Raw genomic sequence first — 23,211 nt, forward strand, 5'->3', positions numbered from 1 at the left:
CTGTTGCTCAGGGGAGGGGGCAGCCTGTTGCTGGCAGGGGGTGGGGGGGGCAGCGGGCGTGGGGAGGCACTTTTCCTCTGCCCGGCAGCTCTGCGGGACCCCAGTCGGAGCCGGCCCGAGGAGGAGGAGGATCCTAGGACCCAGGTGAGCGAGCCCCGGGAATGCTGCTGCGCATGTGCAGGAGTTGCCTCACCCCGTTCGTATCTAGGGATCCGACGTAAGTCGGATCCACGTAAGTCGGGGACTGCCTGTAGTTAGTCATGGTCCTGGATGTTACGTCACCTCAACCATTAAGCTAAATAAACAACTAAAATGTTCAATTTCCACTGCTCCACAGTAAAATGGTGAAGCAGCACAGAAGAAATGTCATTGTTATAGAAGAATTGCTGTTTTTTGAAATTTCATTGCACTTTTACGAAATTTACGGACACCTAATTAATTTTTTTTTAAACAGACTTTACGGACATGTCCAATTTCGGCTAATTTTTTAGGGACTGGCCGTAAATTTATTGACTGTTGGCAACCCTGCAGTGTGCCACTGGATAATCAAGGTGCTAAAAGAGCACTCAAGAAAGACCAAACCTGTGGCACAGTCTCAGACTGAAATGTCCCTAGGGGAAGTTTGGGAACACATTGATAAATTTAACAGTAATAAGCAGGGGTCCTAGTTTTGAATGATAAAAACCCAAAATTCTCCAATTCAAAAAAATAAAAATCCATGTCTTCCCACAATTAAAATGAAACGCTCATCTTTAGTTTCCCTAGCCACAGTGCATATATAGGTATCGGTTGGATTGGGAAGACCATGTGTCCTATTATGACTGGGACAATCCCCTTTTTAAACTCTGTCCCGAATATCCCAACTTTTTTGGCAAAATTAGGAAGTGTCCTGTTTGCAAATGGGACAAATGCCCAGTTTGACCAAAAAAGTGGGGCATGCCCCTTTCAGGGACTCGGAAGAACATTCAGGGCAGGGGGTGGCAGGTGCTGAAGGGCAGGCTGTCGGCCTCAGGCCAGCCCCACAGGGTTTCCTGTATTCCCCTGGGGAAATATGGTCACCCTAACTTCTACTAATAGCTACAATATGTTCTTAATTTTTTTACAAAATATAAAAACTAAAATTCTCTGTAAAAAATGCCAATTCCATGTTTTTCCACAGCAAACTGATTTCTAGGATCCCTGGTGAGTCCCCAGCTGAGGAAAATCGCACAAGAGTTCTGAAGGAACTCAAATATGAAATTGCAGAACTACTCTCTGGGTTACTTCACGTATGGCTTAAATTAACCTCTGGACCAGATGACTGGCGGACAGCTACTGTAATGCCATTTTTAAAAAATCTCCAGATATGACCCGGGCACTTAGATTGGTAATTCTAATTTCAGTACCAGGCAAATTGGTTGAAAATATAGCAAAGAACAAAACTGAACACAATATACTGTAGTTGGGGAAGAATTAACATAGCTTTTGTAAAGGGAAATCATACCTCCCCAATCTATTAGAATTGATTAAGTGGGTCAACAAACGTGGACAACAGTGATCTAGTGGACATAGCTTTCAGAAAGCCTTTGGCAGGGTTCATCACCAAAGGCTCTTAAGCAAAACAAGCTGTCATGGGATAAGAGTGAAGGCCCGGTCATAAATCAAAAAACTGATGGATGAAAAAACAGGAAACAAAGGGCAGGGAAAAATGGTCAGTTTTCAGACTGCAGAGGCAAATAGCGTTCCCCCAAGGATCTACAATGGAACAAGTGCTGTTCAACATATTCATAAGTGAGCTGGCAAGAGCTAAATAGGGTGGTGGCCAAGTTTGCAGGCAATATTAAAGTACTCAAGATAATTAAGTCCAAAGCTAGCCACCAAGAATCTTACTTAGCTGGGTGACTGAGCAACAAAATGTCCGCTGAAATTCAGTGTCGACCAATGCAAAGTAATGCACATTAGAAAATATAATCCCAAATATGCATACATGCAAAATGATGAGGATTAAGCTGTTACTATTCAAGAAAGAGATCTGAGTCACCATGGATAGCTCTATGAAAAAAAAAATTGCTCAATGTGCAATGGCAATCAAAAAGCCAACACAATGCTAGGAACTTTTCAGAAAAGGACAGGTAAGACAGGAAATATCATAATGTCACTGAATAAATCCAAGCTACACCCACAACTTGAATACTGTGTGCGGTCCCAGTTGTCCCGCCTTTAAAAAGACACATTAGAATTGGAAAAAGCACAGAGAAAGGCGATAAAAATGACTGAGCTATGGAACAACTTCCATATAGAGAGAGATTCAAAAGTCAGCTACTGTTCAGCTGAGAAGAGAGATGAGTAAGGATGATATGCTAGAAATCAATAAAGTCACGACTGGTATTCAGAAAGCAAAGCAGGAAGTATTAGTAACTCTTCACATGACACAAAAACCGAGGGTCATCCGATGAAATTAATCAGCAGCAGGTTTAAAACAAACAAAAGGAAGTATTTCTTCAAGAAATGCAAAGCCAGGCTGTGAGACTTACTGCCAGAGGATGCTGTGAAGGCAAAAGCATAACTGGGCTCCAAAAAGAATGACAGATGTTCACGAAGGATAGGTCCATCAACGGCTATTAGCCAAGACAGGTCAGGGACACAACGCCAGGCTTTGGGGGCTCCTAAGACACTGACTGCCAGAAGCCGGGACAGGACATGAGATGGATCATTCAATGGTTGCCTATTCTGTTCATTCCCTCTGAAGCACCTGACCCTGGCCACTGTCAGAAGACCGGGTACTGGGCTAGATGGACCACTTGTCTTACCCAGGAAGGCTATTTTCATGTTCTTAAGAGAATTAAATTCTTAAGAGAATTTAAACAGAGTAAAACCCGAGAGTACCCCTACAAAAAACCAGAGTACTAGAGAACATACTCCAGCCAGAAATAATCCTGCACCAGGGCTAGGGAAGAAATGACCTGTTCAACATAAAAGGAATTTTCTGTTTAACTTATACAATTCAATTCCAGGTTGTTAGAGTTCTTTGTGATTGAGTAGCTGGCTCAACGGAGTCATGCCACATGTGTTTGGTTGTTGAAAGTACAGTAGGACCTCAGAGTTACAGACACCAGACTCATGAACTGATGGGTCAACCACAGCTCACCTGGAACTGGAAGTATGCAATCAAGCAGCAGCAGAGACCAGGAAAAAAAACCCAAATACAGTACAGTACTGCGTAAAACAAAACAAACAAACAAAGGGAAAGCTTCAAGGAAACATTTGACAAGCTAAGGAAACTCTGTTCATGTTTCATTTAAAGTGAGATAGATAAAAGCAGCATTTTTTGCTGCATAATAACGTTTCAAGGCTGTATGAAGTCAATGTACAATGGTAAACTTTTGAAAGAAAACAGACAACAGTTTGCAATTAGAGTTACCAACATTTCAGGGTTACCGGGTGTTTGTAACTCGGAGGATCTACTGGACTGAAATGTACAGGAATCCCTTTGGCTCAGTTAAGCTATAGCCATCAAGGTACTGAGCATCCCTAATGACCTGCTGAGAGCCCCAGCAGTGGGCACTGACACCAGGAAATGCCCTGCCCTAAGATTATTAACATTTATAAAGCGAAAATGGGAAAAAGTCAGACACACAAAATCACAGGACTGGAAGGGACTTCCACCTAGACCAGTCCCCGGCATTTATGGCAGGATTAAGTCTTTTTGTACAGGTGATGCAGTTACCACTGTTCTGCTCCGGCTATTGATAACCTATTTAACGTTGTCCCTTTAAAATAAACACCTGCCCCAGCTGCTTTAAGCATTACTATAGAAAGAATTATGAACAGGAAAAATCTTCTGATGCGACATTGCTTTCTGCTCTCTAGCACCGGGCTCCACCTGCCAGTGCACAGAAATGCCCCAGGCACAGGGATCTGCAGAGCAGCAGGGAGCACCAAAACGCAGTGTTCATGTTAAAACCTCCGTAACCAAACTTCAAAGCCAGATTTCCTGCAGCAAGCGCTGCATGTTGGATTGAGTGACGGGGCCGGTTTCTCGGTTTTTGGTCACAGTCCATATGAAGAGAGAGTAGGGTTGCCAGAGAGTTTCAACAAAAATACCGGACACACTTGACATTACATCACAATCTACATTACATCTTAGTTAGAAAATACCGGACATTTCTATTTTCTCAATTTGTTTCCCGAACAGAACGCTCAAATACTGGACTGTCCGGTTCAAAACCGGACATCCAGCAACCCTAAGAGAAGGATATTGTTAATAGCCTGGAGGAATGAACACAAGGCTTGCTTGGAGTCAGAAAGCCCTGGGCTCTCATTCTGGCTCTATCAATGACTTTCTATTTGACTCTTGCACAAGTCACAACCTCTTTCCCTCAGTTTCGCCATGTGTAAAATGGGAATGCTTCATACAGTTGTACAAGAGTGTTAGCTTGTGTTTATCTCTCTCTTTGAACATGAATTGCTACAGACATATTGTCATATTATCGGTGACCCGGAACTAGTGCCAAGTGCATGTAATGGAAAGAATAGAATTCAAATTCCAGATGTTGTTTCTCATCCCTGCCAAACCTGCGAAGAATGGGCAAATTATGGAGGGGCTGCCCAACACTCCTGAGATAGTTTGGCTGTTGGTGGTGAATTGGGTAGTCACGTGAACTAAGACAAAGAAAATCCAGCCTGGCCCTTCCACAAGCAGAATCAGAGCAACATATTGCCTGTGTAGTGGGAGATGTGAGATTACATACAAGACCCAGAAGACACTGCAGACTGGATCTCCAAGTCCCTGAATATCATATGACATGATTTGATAACTCCAATCTATAGCAAGGGAGGCATCGGTTGTATTGTATTAGGACAATCTGGTGATGAGAGAAGGCAAAAATTAAACAGAAAGAACAAAGACATCTTTAGCAAATTGTAAATTCATTAATAATTAGTCTTAAATGGAGAGATGAACTGGAGAACAGAAGTAGCAGCTGCCTTCATAGTCCAGCAGTTCTTTTTGCTGTATTGCCCTCTGGTGGCCAGTTCTATAATTTTATAGCATGCATTTAATTCAAACCTCTGAGTAAAATGGGACAGAGAAATACAGGAGAAGGAAGAATTTTTTGTTGTTTTTTGGGGGGAGGGAGTTCCCCCCATTTGTTGGTTTTGAATTACTGTTACTGTGAACTCACAGTTTGAGGACATGTAAGGAGAACTGAGATGTCAGGAGCGATCTAATGGTGACTTTGCTAAGCCAGAATTGGGAGGTCTCAAAGGGGTAGCTGTGTTAGTCTGTAACTTTAAAAACGAGTAATCCTGTGGCACCTTGGAGACAAAGTATATATAGTATCGTGAGCTTTCATGGGCAAAACCCATTTCTGAGCTCGTCTGAAGAAGTGGGGTTTGCCCACAAAAGGTTGTGATACTATATCAGAGGGGTAGCCGAGTTAGTCTGTAACAGGAAACACTTAAAAAACAACAAATAGTGTAGTACCGTGGTCACCAACCAGTAGATCGCGATCTACCAGTAGATCTCAGGGGCTCTAAGAGTAGCTCTTGAGCCCTCTCTGAACTGCGCACCTGCGCAGTACATTTACATTAGATTTCCTCATGTAATGTAGGCGGGGCTTCAAGGAAGGGGCGGGGCAGTAGATCTTCGCCTGTTCTGAGACTTAAAAAGTGATCTTGGGTGTAAAAAGGTTGGAGACCACTGGTCTAGTAGTACCTTAAAGACTAACAAAACATGGAAATGAAATTAATGGGTAGCAGGTTTAAAACTAATAAAAGAAAGTTCTTCTTCACACAGTGTGTAGTCAACCTGTGGAACTCCTTGCCAGAGGAGGCTGTGAAGGCTAGGACTATAATAGAGTTTAGAGAAGCTAGATAATTTCATGGAGGTTAGGTCCATAAAAGGCCATTAGCCAGGGGATAAAATGGTCCTTGGCCTGTTTGTCAAAGGCTGGAGAGGGATGGCAGGAGACAAATCTCTTGATCATTGTCTTCGGTCCACTCTCTGGGGCACCTGGTACTGGCCACTGTCGGTAGACAGGATACTGGGCTAGATGGACCTTTGGTCTGAGTATGGCCGTTCTTATGTTCTTATGGAGATGGTATCATGAGCTTTGGTGGGCAAAACCCACTTCTTCAAATGACCGGAGTATTATAAGTCCAGATCCATATATGTTTGTTAGTCTCTTCGAGAACATCTACACAGCAACATTATTTTGATATAACTAAGTCCGTGTCTACACAGCAGGCAGTTATTTCAAAATAATGTCAAAATATTGTCAAGCTGGAGAACTGCTTACTCTGACTCCTGTAACCCTCATTGTACGAGGAGTAAGGGAAGTCAGAGGAAGAGGGCTCTATTTCAAAATACATGCTGTGTGGACGCTCCCAATTTCGAAATAAGCTACACAATTGGCATAGCTCAATTTGCACAGCTTATTTCGAGGTGAGTCCTGTTGTGTAGGTGCCCCGGGACTACTCATTGTTTTCAGAATTAGGAGGTAACTCCATGAATCTACCAGACATTAGTTAGTATTTGTACTATTATTTTTTATTTATATTATAATGGCACATTGGAGCCCCAATCATGGCCCAGGACTCCACAGTGGTAGGTGCTCCAGGATCATCTAGAGGCCTCAATCAGGTCAAAGCTCCGTTTTGCTAGGCACTGCACTAACATATAGAAAATGACAAAGACTTTATAGTCTAAAGCAGGGGTGGCCAACTCGCAGATCTCAAGTCACATGTGCTCATTTCTTAAAGAAATGCAGCTCTTGGGTAGTTCTGAGCCGCTCACTCAGACTGCTCACGGCCGGCCGCTCTGCACACGCACCACAGCGCCTGGAGGGAGAAGTGCATAGCAGTGACGGCTCCAGGAGCCAGGCATTGGGTTAAAGCGGGAGTGGAGGGGGAGAAAAGGAAGACGGCTGGGGGTGCCTGGTTCTGGTAGAGGGGGAGGGCATTGGATTAGAGCAGGGGGGCTGGGAGTGCCTGGCTTTGGGGGAAAAGAGGGGAATTGGGTTAGAGCAGGGGGGAGGGGTTGAAGCACCTTAAACTCAAAGTCTTCATGGATGCAGAATAAGGCAGCCAACACAGAGGACATATTTAAATTCCAGGCCAAAAAAAGAATCAGCATGTACCTGGTTTACACTGTGTTTCTTTAAAGGCTATTGTTTGCCAGGCTGAAGCAATTATTCTGAGATATGAGTCTCTCCCTTCTTGATTTTGAACCTCTCATATTTGCGATCTGGGCCAGACCTGAATTTTTAGAACTATAAAAAAGCTATAATCTTCATAAGTAAAAAAAAATGAGGAAACCAGACCAGAGATCAACAAGCTGGAATGAAACAGGCACTTAAAATTGTGCTAATTTACTTCTCAGTTCAGTTTAATTTAAAAAAAAACCTCACAGGACATAATAGAGCAGTAACGGTAAATTTAAAATACGTGGTGGGGATGCTTTTTTTAGTGTGAGAATATTACTGTATTTTTAAAGGTTTTCTTTTTTTAATTTGATATTTGTTCTTTGTCAAGTTCTCTGAAGATCTATAGACTGGCCGTCAATTTTTTAAGTGACTAGAGACTTTTTTATTGGTTTTTGTCCAAAATGTCCTGTAATATTATTTTTATTACTACATTTTGTGTACTATATCTATCTATCTATAGACAGATATAGGTAAAAATAAATATAGAATACATAGCTCTTTGCACTCTATCCACAGCTATTTTGGTTCTGTGTCTCTAACTGGTCGGCCACCCCGGTCTAAAGGAAAGAAAGGAATCAAAAAGGCAAGGACACGGGAGCTGGAGACAGAAAAAGTGAAGTGAGACGTGAGCCTCGCCAAGGCAGCGAACACACTGAGCATGGTCCATCCGACACAGGAATAGGGTTCTTACACAAAGAACAGCGCTTAAAACCTGGGGAGCTGGGCATGGTGCTTACTATGACTATTTATGGGAAGAAAACCTTGGAAAACTTTTTTTTGGGGGGGCAGGGTGTGTGTGTGTAAATAACAGCTAACGAGGGAATAACTCACCAACTAATTAGAGGTAAGAGCTGGGGAAAAACTAGTTTACGTATCTAAAACACAAGACGAGGCTGGGAACACTGCCAAGCTCCGTCTGTGACCGGAGACGGTAGAGAAGGCACTGGGGTGGGAGAACTCACACATGCGCAATGCCTGCACAGTAGAAGCGTGTGGCTTGAGGTGCACGCACGCACGGCTCCGGGGACACTGCTCTGAAGACTCCGGAGGAAAGGTTCGGCGGTGGTGCACCAACTTAACGTGGAGCACCCACAGGAACATCTCGAAGAAGAATACAGACTTCCAGCGGGGAAGGAACAAGAGGTATAGATGGACCCTTCAGAAACCAGTATCTAGGCATCAGATTGTCCTTAATGCCCTCCCCTAAGAAAAAGGAGAGGGACTCTGTAGAGCTGGTGGCCAATTTTTTTGAAGACTTTTTCCATCAGAACAGTTCTTAGGTTCAAATCAGGCAGAGCAGGGACCGGAGCAGGCAAGCTATTAGTGATTCTGGAGTCAGTCGGTCACATGCTCTTGCACTCTCTTTTTTCGGAAAAGGTCTCCATTACATTCCACGCAGAACAAAAACAAATGGAAAAACCTCAAGTGTTTGTTTTTTTTAATGGAATCTGTGTTTTCTGGCCAGCTCTGTGGCTCCAACACAAAGGGTGAGAGTATAGGGTGTGTGGGCAACAACTCTTCCATTTCTTTTTTGGTATTAACTTCTCCTGCTCTGTTGGCAGATCTCCAGAACAACTACGAACCCTTCCCTTCTGCTCTGGAGGCATTTTAGCAAACTGGCTGCCAACCCAAACCAGATAAATCTCATATGGTCTGCAAGTTCCACCTTTCATTGACTGAAAAGGACTTCAGGCTCTCACCGGTCAGTGGTTCATATGAGACGGACATCCACTCATCCTCTCCCAGCTAGGGCCATACCAACGCTTCTTTGCCTGAGTCCCTTCACTGGATTTCTCTCTTCTAACTCATCAAATTCAAGTTAATCATTCTCCCTTTCAAGGCTCTGCACAACCTCAACCCTCCTACATCAAATCCCATTTCCTACCCAGAGCCAGCCCAAGCTACGGGCTGACCGGGCTACCACCCAGGGCGCAATATTGTAGGGGACGCCGCACGGGGCTGCTGGACGGGGCGGGGGCGGGGTCATGCACGCGCCAGGCGCCCTGGGCGGGGTCACACATGCGCTAGAGGGCAGTGCTGCACTCCCGGGGCGCACGAATGGCTCGGGCCGGCCCTGTTCCTACCACATGCAGCCTGCTCTCTCTCCTCAGGAGGGCTCCTTACTGCCCCCTTGCACCTTTCTTATGTACTGCATCAGAAGCTTCTGAACAACCCTTCGAGCAACAGCTGCCTCTTGCTCTCCCACTCCTGAACAGGCCTCGGCTTTGAAGAAAGCTAGCTGGCAATTTTCAATGCTGAGCATATTCTGCTGTACAATACTCTGTACTGCACCTTCTTGGCCCATTAGACAGTAGGCTCTTCAGTGCAGGGACTCAAGTGTTCAACACATTTAGGTATCACACCCACAGACACATTTACTGCATGATACTGCAGGGGATACTAAAAGAATTCAGTAAACGTTCACACCTTCACAGGTTGCCCAGTATTCAGCAAGTGCACTCCAAGGTTTCACTTTGGCATATCAATGACGTTAGGCCAGTCTCAGATTGGTAATCTGCTGTTATATTTGAGGCCAATGGGGTTAGGACCAATCCACGATTTTAAGCTATTTACTTGTTCCCATAACATAAAAACTAGGAGTCACCAATTGAAATGAATAGACAGCAGGGTTAAAACAAACAAAAGGAAGTATTTCTTCATGCAGCATACAGTCAACCTGTGGAACTCCTTGCCAGAGGATGGTGTGAAGACCAGGACTTTAACAAGGTTCAAAAAAGAACTAGAGAAATCCATGAAAGATAGGTCCATCAATGGCTATCAGACAGAACGGTGTCCCTAGCCTCTGTTTGTCAGAGACTGGGAATGGGTAATAGGGGAGGGATCACTTGGGGTGTGTCTAAACTACAGGGTTTTTTTAAAAAAAGTAGCCTTTTTAAAAAAAAAATCTTCACCTGCATCTAGACTGCATCCGTGTTCTTTTGAAAGTAAATCGAAAGCATGCGGCAGTTTTTTCGATCGCGGTAAACCTCATTTTACGAGGAATAACGCCTTTTTTCGATAGTACTCTTCTGAAAAAAGGCGCTATGGAATGCAAACGGTGCTTTTTCGAAAGAAAGCGTCTAGACTCTCTTTTGAAAAAGTGGCTCGCTTTTTCAAAAAAACTGCTTGTAGTCTAGACGCTATCTTTCGAAAGAGGCCTGTAGTCTAGATGTAGCCAGAATGATTCCCTGTTCAGTGGACTCCTGGCATTGGCCACTTTTGGAAGACAGGATCGTTGGCTAGATGAACCTTTGGTCTGACCCAGTAGGGCCGTTCTTATGTTCAAGGAGATAGAATCAGATGAAGTACCAGCTCCACTGGATAGACTTTGGATTGTTTTCCTACTTAAAATATGCCCTGGTCCATTAGTAGCATCTTCTTAGGTGAGACTAACGAGGTGCCGTTTCCTTCCTAGTCTGGTTTGGGGGGATTAATGGGGTTATTTTGGATAGTGTTCTGTAAGCCTCACTGTTTCATTTGGTAATGGAGGCTGGTTGCCCTCTGACATTTTCTGCCTTTCATTTACCTTTCTGTGCAGCAATCGGCTACTGCTAGCACTAGACTTCAAATGATAAATATCTTTCCCCTCCACTGTGGATGTCAACAGGACGTTACTCAACACCGCAACGCTCATTCCATTGGCATTGCAGGACCCTGTGATTAATCCTGATGCAATAACCACCCCCGCCCAGTATGGTGAAGTCACACAATTGCACTCAAGTGGCATTTGCAACCCACAACTGAATGATGGGACATCGGGCTCCTAGCCACGAGTGCTGAAGTAAGCTTACCTGCAGCAGCCAGGTGAGCAGTGACTTCATCGGTAGCCGTAGAGTTGAGGATATCAGAGTCATCGTAGGAGGTATCCTCAGGGGAAGATGGCGAATCTTCATCTGCACTCAACATGCTGTGTTCTGTGTAGGTGGCCACATGGACCTGCTGCACCTGCTGGGCCACTGCATGGGCCTCAATGGTGTCCATGTGTTCCGTCTTGGTCACCCCGTGTCCTTCCATGAATAGCTACTGTTAAGGGAGACAAAAAATCACAGGGCAGACATTCACCAACTGATACACTGTAATACAAATGGGGTTGCCCACCTCTCCTGCCACCCTCAGATCACTCCGCTGACGAAGAACGAGAAGAGACATTTTTAAATTGTGTTTCCTGTTTAGACTCTAGACATCGAGTCAGAATGATTATGGCCGAACACAATGGTTTCATGAAGTACCCTTGCCTGACAGGACTTAGCAGTGAACCACTGAATGAAGGAATAAATGTGTAGCATTTATATAATGTTGTATATTCTCAAAGAACTTTACAAACATTAATATATCCACCCTCACACAGTCCCTGAAAAAGCTTGGGGGAAAGACTGGAGCAAAGAAATGGCAGGTATATGCACAAGCCATATGTTACGTGACACTCAGATTGATAACAGTCTCTCTGCTCTGTTACCACTGAAAGGCTTCATGGAAGACTTTTAAATGGTGAAGTGTGAATGGAGAGGTTTTAAGTGGAGAGGTGTGAATGAAGAGAGGGTGGTTATCTAGGACACAAGAAGTGGAAGATCACTGCAGGCAGACATAAAGGAAAAAATGAGGAAGACGAGTGTGCAGGGCAGGACATAGATGCATCTGTTAAGGAGGAGGTTTGCATGGAGTGAAGGGCAAGGTAGGAGGAAGAAAGGGAAGCAAGAATGCATGTGGGGTGATTCAGAAGGAGAGAGGAAGCCAAAAGTGATATTTGAGAAAGGGCAGGACATGGTCAAAGCTGTGGGAGACACATTTTTCAGTAACATTTTCAACAGAGCGAGACAGAAGTAAAAAGAGAGAGTTGCAGCAGTCCAAGCCAGAAATAATCAGAGCTCGGATAAGGGATTTAGCAGTCAGGATGGAAAGGAGAAGACTGAGTTGAACAAATCTGTAAAAGAAGAGCTATCTGGATTTAGCAACAGCCTGCATGTTGTTGGGCGTCAGAGAAAGACATTATTCAGTTTCTACCACATGATGTTTGAGTAGGAGTCAGAACACCCGGGACAAGAGGTCAGGTGTCAGGAGAGGTAGATTTGGAAGTATCCACCTATGCTGTGGACAAAGACGACGTTTCCAGGCCTTTTTGAGACTTGGATTTAAAGCTATGATGTTAGCACGATGCATTGACTAACACATGCTACCACTACATATGGCTCACTAGCTCAAGCAAGGTTCTATATATGACCAGTAAGTAGGTGCTAATTGGTGGCCTAGAGAAGAGATTAAATGAAGAAGACGGACGGAATCCAGAGGGCAGCAGTTCTAGGACTGTATTGGAGAAGTGGAAGTTCAGGGGTCGGAATAGTCTCAAGGAGCTTGGAGCTAAAGGGAGGAGCAAAAAACAGGGTAGCAGAAAGGCGAATGGGATAGACAGGACGCAGTGCCCACGTTTAATCCCCTTCCAGATTTTAGTTACAGGCTGGTTTCTAAAGCCTATGCGTGCCAGCCTCGTCTTCACCCAGACCCACAGTGACACTGCAAGGAGTTCTACCATCACGGAAGACCATTGTAGCCTAAAGGACACCAAACATGGGATACAAGCCCTTAGAATAGTCCATGTAAAACTGAAAGAGTCTGTTCTAAAATCCCTTCCCACATTCCTGGCTATCTAATAGCATCTGCTGCGTCAAGACAGATCAGATGCATCCCAAGTGCAAGAAACACAATTCCTCAGATAGCTTTTTACTGTTCAATTATTAAAGAGGAAAAATAATTTAGAGAAACGGATGTGAACCCCCAAGGACTCCCCCCCCCCCCCGCGCAATACTATGGGAAGTTACCCGGGGTGCATAAGAGAGTGCCATCTGTACTGATGCTGAAGGGTGTGTGCATGGATTGTGTGGAGTGCGATGGTTTGAGGGATGACATTAAGGCACAACAGGCAGGACGGGGAAATCGACAGGAGGTTTAATGATCCAGATCTAGAGTTGGTTGAAGCAATGGGCAAAGCAAAGTGGCCAAAGCAAAGCCAGGCAGCGAATGATACTGGATACAGAGAAGGAACAGTGACGCCCACTGTCACAGCAGCACAAAAGGGGTCTGGAATTTCATAAGGGATCTAATTAGAGCAGGCTTTTAAGGTTTCAGGATTACCTGTCAGGTAGCACAGCTTACTGGGAGCCGGTGCCACTTCTGGAGGCAGCCAGCATGTCCCTGGAGTCCCCCGGGGAGGGGCAGCAGAGAGCTTTCTGTGCTGTCCCCGCTGGCAGTGCCATCCTGCTGCTCCCATGGGCTGGGAATGGGGAACCATGGTCAATGGAAGCTGCAGGAGCTGCCTACCCCTCCACCACCAGGAGCCACTGCGGGGAAGCGGCATAGGGCTGGACAGCGGGGCTGTGCTGTGGACCAGGAGCTGCCTGAGGTAAGTAGCACCTGGCCAGAGCCCGCACCTTGAACTCCTCCTGCACTCCAACTCCCTGACCCAGCTCAACAATCATGGTCCTCTAAACAATTTTCCTACCCAGGTGTGGCCGTCAGGTGAAAAAGTTTGCCCATCCCTGGGTCAGGTCCTATGTACTTGTTCTCGGGTCAGGCCCAGCTGAGGTAACCATGAGCGCAATGTGGGCTCCAGGGTTTGCAAGCACAGGCAGACCCATCAACCTCTCCCACCCAGTCAATTGGCAAATCTAATCATTTGCCCAACATTTGGGCAGCCTCCCCTGCACTTAAGAAGAGAGTCATTATATCTATGATCCTAATAGGAGGGCCTGGGACCTCATCAGAAGCCATGACAGCAAAACTCAGGTCAACATTTTAGGTGAGGGAGCGATATATTATTTATAAGGTTCAAATTTGGTCAGTTATTTTTAGTAAAAGTCATGGACAGGTCAGAGTCAATCAACATGGAAGCCCATGACCCATCTGACTTTTAAAGAAACAATCGGGACCAAGAGCTGACTGAAGCTCGAGCCGAGTGGGATGAGAGCCCGAGCCCTGCTGAGGGGTTGGAGGACGGGGTCCAGCTTCTGCCACCTGAGAACACTGATGGATCTAGGGCAGTGGTTCTGAACCTGGGGTGCACACACCCCCTGGGGGTGCGAGATGCCCTTTCTGGGGGTGCGAGACATGCCAGATTTTTATATCTTAGGTTTAAAGAACTGAATTGTTAAATATCCAACAATTTTTAATAAGAGGTGTGAGAACATATTTTGAGAACCAAAGGAGTGCAGGCTGCAGTAAGGTTAAGAACCACTGCTGGCTGGCAGCTCTAGCCCCAATGGAAGTGGAAAATGTCACGGAGGTCTGAAAGTCACGGAATGCACGACAATCTTATCGTAACTTATTTACTAGTACAAAAGAAGGGAATCAGAATACTAGGACTGGAAGGGACCTCGAGAGGTCATCGAGTCCAGTCCCCTGCCCTCATGGCAGGACCAAATACTGTCTAGACCATCCCTGATAGACATTTATCTAACCTACTCTTAAATATCTCCACAGATGGGGATTCCACAACCTCCCTGGGCAATTTATTCCAGTGTTTGACTACCCTGACAGTTAGGAACTTTTTCCTAATGTCCAACCTAAACCTCCCTAGTTGCAGTTTAAGCCCATTGCTTCTTGGAAGAGGCTTCCAAGGGTGGCCAGAAGGGCCTAAACTGCACACACTAATTCGAGTCATTTTTCTTTCTTTGAATCTTCATGGCAGGTTTCTCCCTTATCACCTTTTATAATACACTTTTCTGATGTCCGAGAGATTGCACAACCACTTCTAGGAGCTCGTCTACTATACTACAAGCACCACATGCAACACCAACTGTATAAAAAAGTGTGAGGCTCTATCAGCTTTCTGCGATGTGTTTTGAGCTCCTGAAGGAGAAGCAGCAGGAAAGTGCCAACTATTATTAGGGGGTGGAGTTTTATTAATCAGACAGTGTCCGAGCAGTAATACACAGGGAAGTTTCTAAAGGTCAGGGTGATACTGATTTATATCACAGCTGGTTGGCGTGTCATTCTAAAAACAGAGACCTTATTCCTGGAGTGGGGTGGGAAGAAGGGTTTGGTCACTGTAGTATTCAAGTACTTGGGTTGATTACATGGCTCACATGAGAGTTTATGTAGCTTGCCTAGCCTGCAGGAGGAAGGAAGCATGGTCTAGTGGTCAGAACAGAGAAATGGGAACCAGAACTCTTGAATTTCTGTAGTTCCCTTACGAAAGGAGCCTCTGACTTTTACTGGGAGGATCCTTTGTGCTGCAATTTAGCCCTAGATACAACTCCCATGAGCCTTTGGGAAAACAGGAGGGAAGGGTGGCTCTTCCAGGCATGGAGAGAGTTAGTAGTCTCCATTTTGGAGAGAGGAGCCAGGCTACTGGTGGGGAGCCTTTTCCAGGCCAGGAGCTGTTGTTGCAGTTAGAGCCTGTTACGGAGAGCCTGCTGGGGCTTGGATTTAGCAGGCTGCTTCGCAGGCTGTTGATTGTCCCTAGAGGGGAGAGTGCTTGTGGCCGAGAGGGGCCTAAGTAAACCTGCACAGGAGGTAATGGTGAGTAACTGGGCTGTTTGGAAAAGTGCTTCCTGGGACAGAGCACAGAAGACAAACTAACTCCTTGTCCAATGAGAGCTAGAGTGAGCTGCCCAGGGAACCAAAGCTACTGGCATTTAGTGGGGCCTGCTCCAGTGGCAGAGGGATTGTGCAGCTGGCTGCCTGCCCGTACTGATGAACACACAACCTGCCCAGTGCTGTCTCCACTCCAGCTGCAGACCTTCAAGCGCGCCCACGCAAGCGTCTGGGACTCTGAATCCAGAGGAGTACACTCTCTGGGGTGGGATAAATGGTGGCAGTGTAAATGCCAGATAGATGAGTTTCCTTTCTTCTGTGTACTTTGTTAATTAATTGTATTCACTTTTAATCGGTTAAACCCACTTTATTTAAGTTGTTAAGTAAAGGTGTGTTAATTCTAATTTAATCAATTAGAGATATATATATTAGTTATAAGTGTTATCTTGGAGTTAGATCCAAATTATTGCTGGAATAATTTTATTCTTGGAGGCACACCATTAAGTGTGTACAGGGCCAGCCAGGTGGAGGCACCGCAATTGTATATTCTTTAGGAGCCAGGGACTGCAGCAAGGGGGCGGATAAAGAATCCCCAATTAAACATCACCACTGGAGTACTGAGGATCTCCTTTTACATTAAAAACATCAGGCGTCCAGGCACACAGGTGAGTGTGACCTGCTCCCAAGTAACCCAGGGAGTTAAAACAGGGTTACATTTCATTTCTGACATTGTCTCTACAGAACCTTCACCAGGCTAGAACAAACCACACACAACAGAAATTTGTTATGTCATTTAATGTGCTTCTGGAAGTAGCTCAGACACTAAAGTGATAACTGCAGTATAGCAGCCGATATCAAATTGAAATTGTTTAACCATCTGATATTAGGCATGACATAGGAATAACCCCATCACCCATGCACTCAGGGAAGATTTCTCACGTGAGAAGCATTTTGATATCTTTGACTGAAAGCTGCCAAATAGCATTGGAAATAAGAAAGATTGAGTTCAGACCACAAGCATATGTAGCTAAGATGATGTCTATAATCCAGGGACTATATCAGCATAGCTGTGGCACCATGGTTATGTGGCATTACCTCCCACCCCCTGCAACGTAGATGGAGCTTACAACAGGAAGGGGTTTTCCATTGCTGTAGGGCAGCAGTGGCCAACCAGTGGCTCGTGAGCCGCATGCAGCTCACGAAGGAAAAAATTGCGGCTCCTGATGGAACCGGGACAGAACCGGAACCACTCAGGTCAGCTGGTCTCACAGCCAGGCCACTCTGAGCTGCATGCGTGCTCCAGCCTGCACCGTTCTGCTCATGGCCCCCAGTGCACTGTGTCATATACTGCACGTGCTGGCCGGGTCGCACTCAGCGTCCCAGACTGCACATGCTCAAAGCCGGCCGCTCAGAGCATGTGTCCCAGCGCCTGGGGAGATGCGTGTGGTGGTAGCGCCAGCGGCAGCGGCTCTGGGACCGGGGCATAAGGTTGTGGGGAGGGGTATTAGGTTAGAACGGGGAAGGAAGCCTGGCTCTGGGGAGGGGAGAGGAAGGGGATTGGGTTAGATGGGAAGGAGGCCCTAGCTCTGGGGGAGAGCACGGGATGGGGATTGGATTGGGGGAGGGGAGGGAAGGGGAAGGGAAGGGAGTAGGAATCCCGGTACTGCATGCCAGCTCCAATTGCTCAGGAAGCACGTGGCTGTCGTGGGGAGCAGAGGAAAAGCACGCGCTTCCTGAGATGTTGGAGCTGGCATGCAGTTCTGGGACACGGACACGGACACGGACACGGACACACCCCTGCACAGGCAGGCAGCAGGGGGAAGGGCCAAGTGACAGACCGGGTGTTTCAGGAAGTGTGCCAGCTGTTTATGGGGGGAGGGAGGGAGAGGGGAAGAGCAGCCTACATGCTTCCTGAGACCCAGGATCCTCAGGTACTAGCCAAACTGTCCCTGTCCCCTTCCCCTGGTCAGATCCCCCCACCAACAGGACCCTTCCCCCACCAGCACAGTTGGGACCACATTAGTGAGGCTTGGGGTTATTTGGAGGGGTTGTTTTTTGCATCTCACGTGTGTGGTCCCGACTGACTTTTCTGTGGGTCAGTGACCCCTGAGTCAAAACAGATTCCCCACCCCTCTCATAAATAAAGACAATGCTGAAACACATTGTGTTTGACATAATATTTTATTTAAAAATGAAGCCTGGCCAACAATCCCCCAATTGGGGCCAAGTCCCCATCTGGCTGCAGCATCATAATACTCCTGCACTCCCCCAGACCCCAAACCTGAGCCTATCATACGCTGGAACCCCCTGTCCTGAGCCTCTCACATCCCCAAAACTCCTGCACCCCCACATCCCCAGTCTTCTGCCAAAATACTCCTGCACCATCCACACACTGCAAATCTGTGTCCTGAGCCCATCATACTCCCAGCCTCCCTGCCCTGAGAGCCCCTCATGTACTCCAGCCCAAACTCTTGCACCCTCACAGCCACAAGCTTGCAGCTTGCTCAGCACCCCAAAGTAAAGACTAGGGTTATGATTATCCAGAACTTTTCATGAAATGTGTGTAGATTTTGGTGAATTGTTTCAGTCTAAAAAATAAACCAAAAAACAAAAACGAAACCCTAAAAACTGAATAGGTATTGAAAATGAAGAAACATTTTCAAAAACATTTTCAAATGTTTAGACTTTAAGTCAAAGGACTTTTCTAAAATTACCTTTAATTTTATTTTAAAAGTTAGAAGAAAAGGCTCAATATCTAAGGGAATATTTGGTTTGAGGTGAAACAAAGTGCTTCAATCAATCCAAAATGATTTTTTTGAGTTTTCAAAATTACTAGTTAACCAAAAACCAAATTATTTTCAGTCAGTCCTACTTTAAAGTGAATAGGCTTGATGGACCTAGCCTTTTCCCATTCAGTTACTCTGCCTCTTATACAGATACCCAGTGGCCTTTTTTTTTTTTTTTTTTAAAGAGCAATGCAACATGAAATATTCTCTTCATTTTCAAAAAGTTTATCAATTTAGAGTTGACATTAGACCAGGAATGACCAAGCATGACTTTACAAATCAAAAGAGCTTAATGTCACCCTTTATTATAGTGGCATGGTCTCTGGAGTCTACTACTGTCCTTACTGTGAACAATGCTCCATTTAATTCAGAATGCAGGCTGTTTGAATCACAAAGCTATATTGCATACTGGGAAATGTAGTCTTCAGAGATTTCATGTTTAATATTAAACTATACAGAATCACAGAATATTAGAACTGTAAGGGACCTCGAGAAATCATCAAGTCCAGTCCCCTGCCCTTACAGCAGGACCAAGCACTGTCTAGATCATACCTGACAGGTGTCTGTCTAACCCGATCTTAAATGTCTCCAGTGATGGAGATTCCACAACCTCCCTGGGCAATTTATTACAGTGTTTAACCACCCTGCCAGTCAGGAAGCTTTTCCTAATGTCCGACCTAAACCTCCCTTGGGGCAATTTAAGCCCATTGCTTCTTGTCCTATCAGAGGTTAAGGAGAACAATTTGTCTTCCTCCTCCTCTTATCATACCCTTTTAGATACTTTAGATCAGGGCTACTCAACTTTGGAAGCCCCGGGGGCCACAATGTTACTCATGGCACATGCCGAGGGCCATAACGTATGTGTGGTTGCAGATACATGCAAATACATATGCAAATAGCTCCTTTCACACTGACGGGCATGAATACAAAGATTAAGGCAAGACTACATAACAGACAGACCTCATTTAAGTCAATTCTGCTGATATTAATGAAATGCAATATTTACTCCACTTCTACCCATGACAGCACTTTTAATGAGCAATGACAATTCAGCAATTTAACTTCTATAATGAATATCAACAGAAGACCATTATGACGACTATTTTTTTGGTTTGGCTCCCACCCATCGACGGTGTGTTGAACTCCACATAAACCCAAACTGCCCCACAGGCTGCAGGCCGTGTGTTGAGTAGCCCTGCTTTAGATACTGAAAACAGCTATCATGTTCCCTCTCAGTCTTCTCTTTTCCAAACTAAACAAACCCAATTCCTGCCCTGCGGGAGGTACAGCAGGGCTAAGGCAGGCTTCCTACCCACCCTCACTCTATGCTGCTCTTGGAAGTAGCTAGCACATCCCTGCAGCCCCAGAGAAAGGGAATTTCCACACGCTGTCCAATTCCTTCAGTCTTCCCTCATGGCTCAAGTTTTCTAGACCTTGAATCATTTTTGTTGCTCTTCTCTGGACCTTCTCCAATTTCTCTACATCTTTCCTGAAATGTGATGCCCAGAACTGGCCACAATACTCCTATTGCGAACGAATCAGCTCTTGTTTTAGGTCTATCCCTTTCAGGCACACATCTTCCCAATTTAGACAGGAAAGTGTGAACCAGAGGCCTCACTGTGGAATACTGTATTTTGACAAATCCATGACTACCTAGGACAAAGCTGTGTTGTGTGGGGCCTTAAAAACTGACAGCAACAGCTCGGATCTTCCTGTTCAAAGGCAAAAGCCTTGATCTCATTTAGTTCTTAGCAGTGTAGGCCTATGACACACACGTAGTTGAGCAGGTCTATGCAGTAGAGGGCGATAGTACAGATCTATGCAGTAGATACTCTAGCCAGTACCTTAGTGCTACAATATCACCAGTTGCATTTTGTCAAAGACATCAACCTGTCTCAACTTGGCTCCCAAAACATGAGCTTCTCAGACCCCGTACTATAGTCTGAGAGCTGCTGTTACGTAGCTACATAGCACTACGCAGAGGAATTAAAAGAGGGTGGCTGTAGTCAGCTCCACAGGATGCAATTTGACATGATGCTCTGGCTCAGTAGTTCTCAACCTATTTACCACTGTGGGCCACATATGCAGCTCTCTCTTATTTGGGTCACATCCTCACAAAACATGTACTAAGTGCATGGCCCCGAGGATGGCACATGGGCCACAGTTGTGTGTGGAATAGGCTACAAGAGGCCCAAGGGTTGAACGCCACTTCTCTGGCTCTTTCAGAGGAATGTTTGGACACTTTATTCAACTATAAAATTGCAATCACCGCATTTTTGAGACTGTAAATGAACAACCATAGAACTGACATTAGCCCCCCCATGGGTACGCAAAGATACATGTGCACGTTTGATCTAGTTATTGGCAACATTCATTCTAGTTAAGTTCACAGTACACACTAATAGGCCTTGTCTACACTACAACCACTCGGTCAGTATAGATATACTGGGCAAACTCCCTGGGATAGACTCTTCGTATGCTGACACGGAGGAGTTTTCTGGTGGGACTGTAACACCAGCTTCCTGAATTATGTTAGCGGGGTGCAGGTAACAGCACTTTTCTATTGGCACAGCTACGTTTATAATGGGGTTTTGCTGGCATCGCTATGTTGGGTAGGCAGTGTGGTATTTTTCCTTTGTATGCCTGACCAACATAGCGATGCCAACAATACACAAAGTGCAGGCCTGGTCTTGATCTGGCGTTTCTGAGACTGTCCCATATCATGATTGGTCATGTTAGCAGAGGAATCATTAAGAAAATTATTTCACCTCTCTCCAATTCCTCCCATTTATATTTCACAACTGTTTATGGTTTCTTGCTCTCCCTGATATTGTTAGATTTTTTGTTCTTGATATTTCTTGCCTTCTATTTATTAAGTGTGTGTGCATGTATGTACACATTTCATGTGAGAAACCACTATTTGCTCCAGCTAATAAAGCAGAGTTCACCATCTGCATAGGAATGATATAGATACTGATCTCCTGTGCAAAGTGTTTTGAGCTCTACCAATGAAAAGTGCTGTATGAGAGTTGGATATTAATATTATTATATTTGGGTGACAAAGCTCTTTAAAGTCCGTAACATTGGGTTCCAGATCGGGCAAATTCATTCAAGCCAGACAGACAAGTTCTAATATATTGACAATTAGACTAGTCTAACTGAAGAAGTTTAAATTAACTTTATTTCATGCAAGGTTTTTGTTTGGTTGTTTTTTTTTTTTTTTTTTAGTGCAAGAAGAGAATGTTTGTTTTGGTTTTGTTATTTAATTCCCTCTCCCCCCATTATCTGTAGCAGCTTCCAAGCCCCAGATTTTCCCATATCCCAGCTCCCAGAAATCTTGCATCGCCATGATGAAGATCACAAAAACTGCATTTGTATCTTTCAAACCTACTGTGTTATTCTTACGGATTGTCTCCTCGGGTGAAGCCAGTCCTAGTGGCCATGCATATTAGCCAGCAGTTTCTGCAGGTAACCCTCAGAGATCAGCAAGCTTGTTTCTGAGCAAGTTTATTTCTATTTCAACAGTTAGGCAAACAGCTGTCTTACATCCAGGAAGACTAAGGTCATGTCTATACTACCCCTTAAGTCGGTAAAACTTACCTTGTTCAGGAGTGTGAAAAAAAGTGTTGTTCTGCTGACATAGCTACCTCTACTCATTTAGGTGGTTCTATCATAGTGACAAGGGAGCATTCTCCTATTGATATAGAGCAGCTGTATGATCAATCTTACTACGGCACAGCTGTATCAGTACAGCTGTGTGCTGTAAGATCGCTCTTGCAGACATGACCTAACACTGTGATGCCTATGAAAACATTCATAGGGGGGCTGGACTCGATGACCTCTCGAGGTCCCTTCCATTCTATGATTCCCTGATTGTTGTAATTCAGTCCAAAAGTCTCTGATAAAGTATTTTCACATCCAAAGGTATTTTTTGACCAACAACAAAAATAAAAGCCCCTCTTTACGCCCTGTGCAGCAGATTCATATCTTTCTAAATCAGAGGTTTCAATCAAATTTTCTATTGACACCAGAACTAGAAGAATAACAATCCTATAGGAGGACAAAATGAAATTACTAACTTATCTGAAAAGATCATAAGAGTTGAGGCTGCAGGCAAGAAACAGGAAACTGATCCTATTAAGCATGACGTCTACAGGAAATTGAGCAAACAACCACACGGATTAGACTGAGGCCTTGCCTGCACATGAAAGGTTTTGGTATTACTGAAGGAGTAAATGTGAATGGATGTAATTGACATAACTCCCTGCGTGGATGTTCTTTGTCATATAAGAATGACTTTTTTCATCTTAGCTTATGTTGCTTGGGAAGCGGGTTTAAGTTAATCCCTTCCCAATGCTCGCACTACAATAAGTGTCAAAACCAGGGGAGGGCAGTAAGGAATAGGCCGACATAACTATACCAGTATAACTGGCTTTCCCACTTAGACAAACCCTGAGCATACTTCAATCTCACTTCCTTACCACAGAACTATTAATCCTTCAGAGGCGGTAGGAAACATGTGAGATCAGGGTGCTGAAAGGGGAGGTATGCAAGAAAGGATTTCAGCCTCAGGATATGGGCCACAATATGAAGTTTGAGAAGCATTATACTAAATGACCAGAAGCATGATTGTTATGGCTGACATTTAAATTGCCTGTTCGGAAGCTTCAAGGGGTAGCCGAGTTTCTCCTGTACAGACTAACTTATAAAACAAC

At 45.0% G+C, this 23,211-nt stretch overlaps 1 protein-coding gene across 4 annotated transcripts in view; it reads right to left on the reverse strand.

The window, feature by feature from the left end:
• NRF1 (nuclear respiratory factor 1) overlaps positions 1 to 23,211 on the reverse strand; it is a 136,751-nt gene that overhangs the window by 64,547 nt on the left and 48,993 nt on the right. For all 4 annotated transcript variants that reach the window (XM_006120331.5, XM_025183218.3, XM_089778049.1 and 1 more), the window contains one exon: positions 10,976 to 11,207. In XM_006120331.5, coding sequence (XP_006120393.1) covers positions 10,976 to 11,198 — 223 coding nt within the window. In that variant the 5' untranslated portion in view covers positions 11,199 to 11,207. The remainder of the gene's footprint in view (positions 1 to 10,975; positions 11,208 to 23,211) is intronic.

Source organism: Pelodiscus sinensis, chromosome 1 (assembly GCF_052426305.1).
Source record: "Pelodiscus sinensis isolate ZL-2025 chromosome 1, ASM5242630v1, whole genome shotgun sequence".
Classification (NCBI taxonomy): Eukaryota; Metazoa; Chordata; order Testudines; family Trionychidae; genus Pelodiscus; species Pelodiscus sinensis.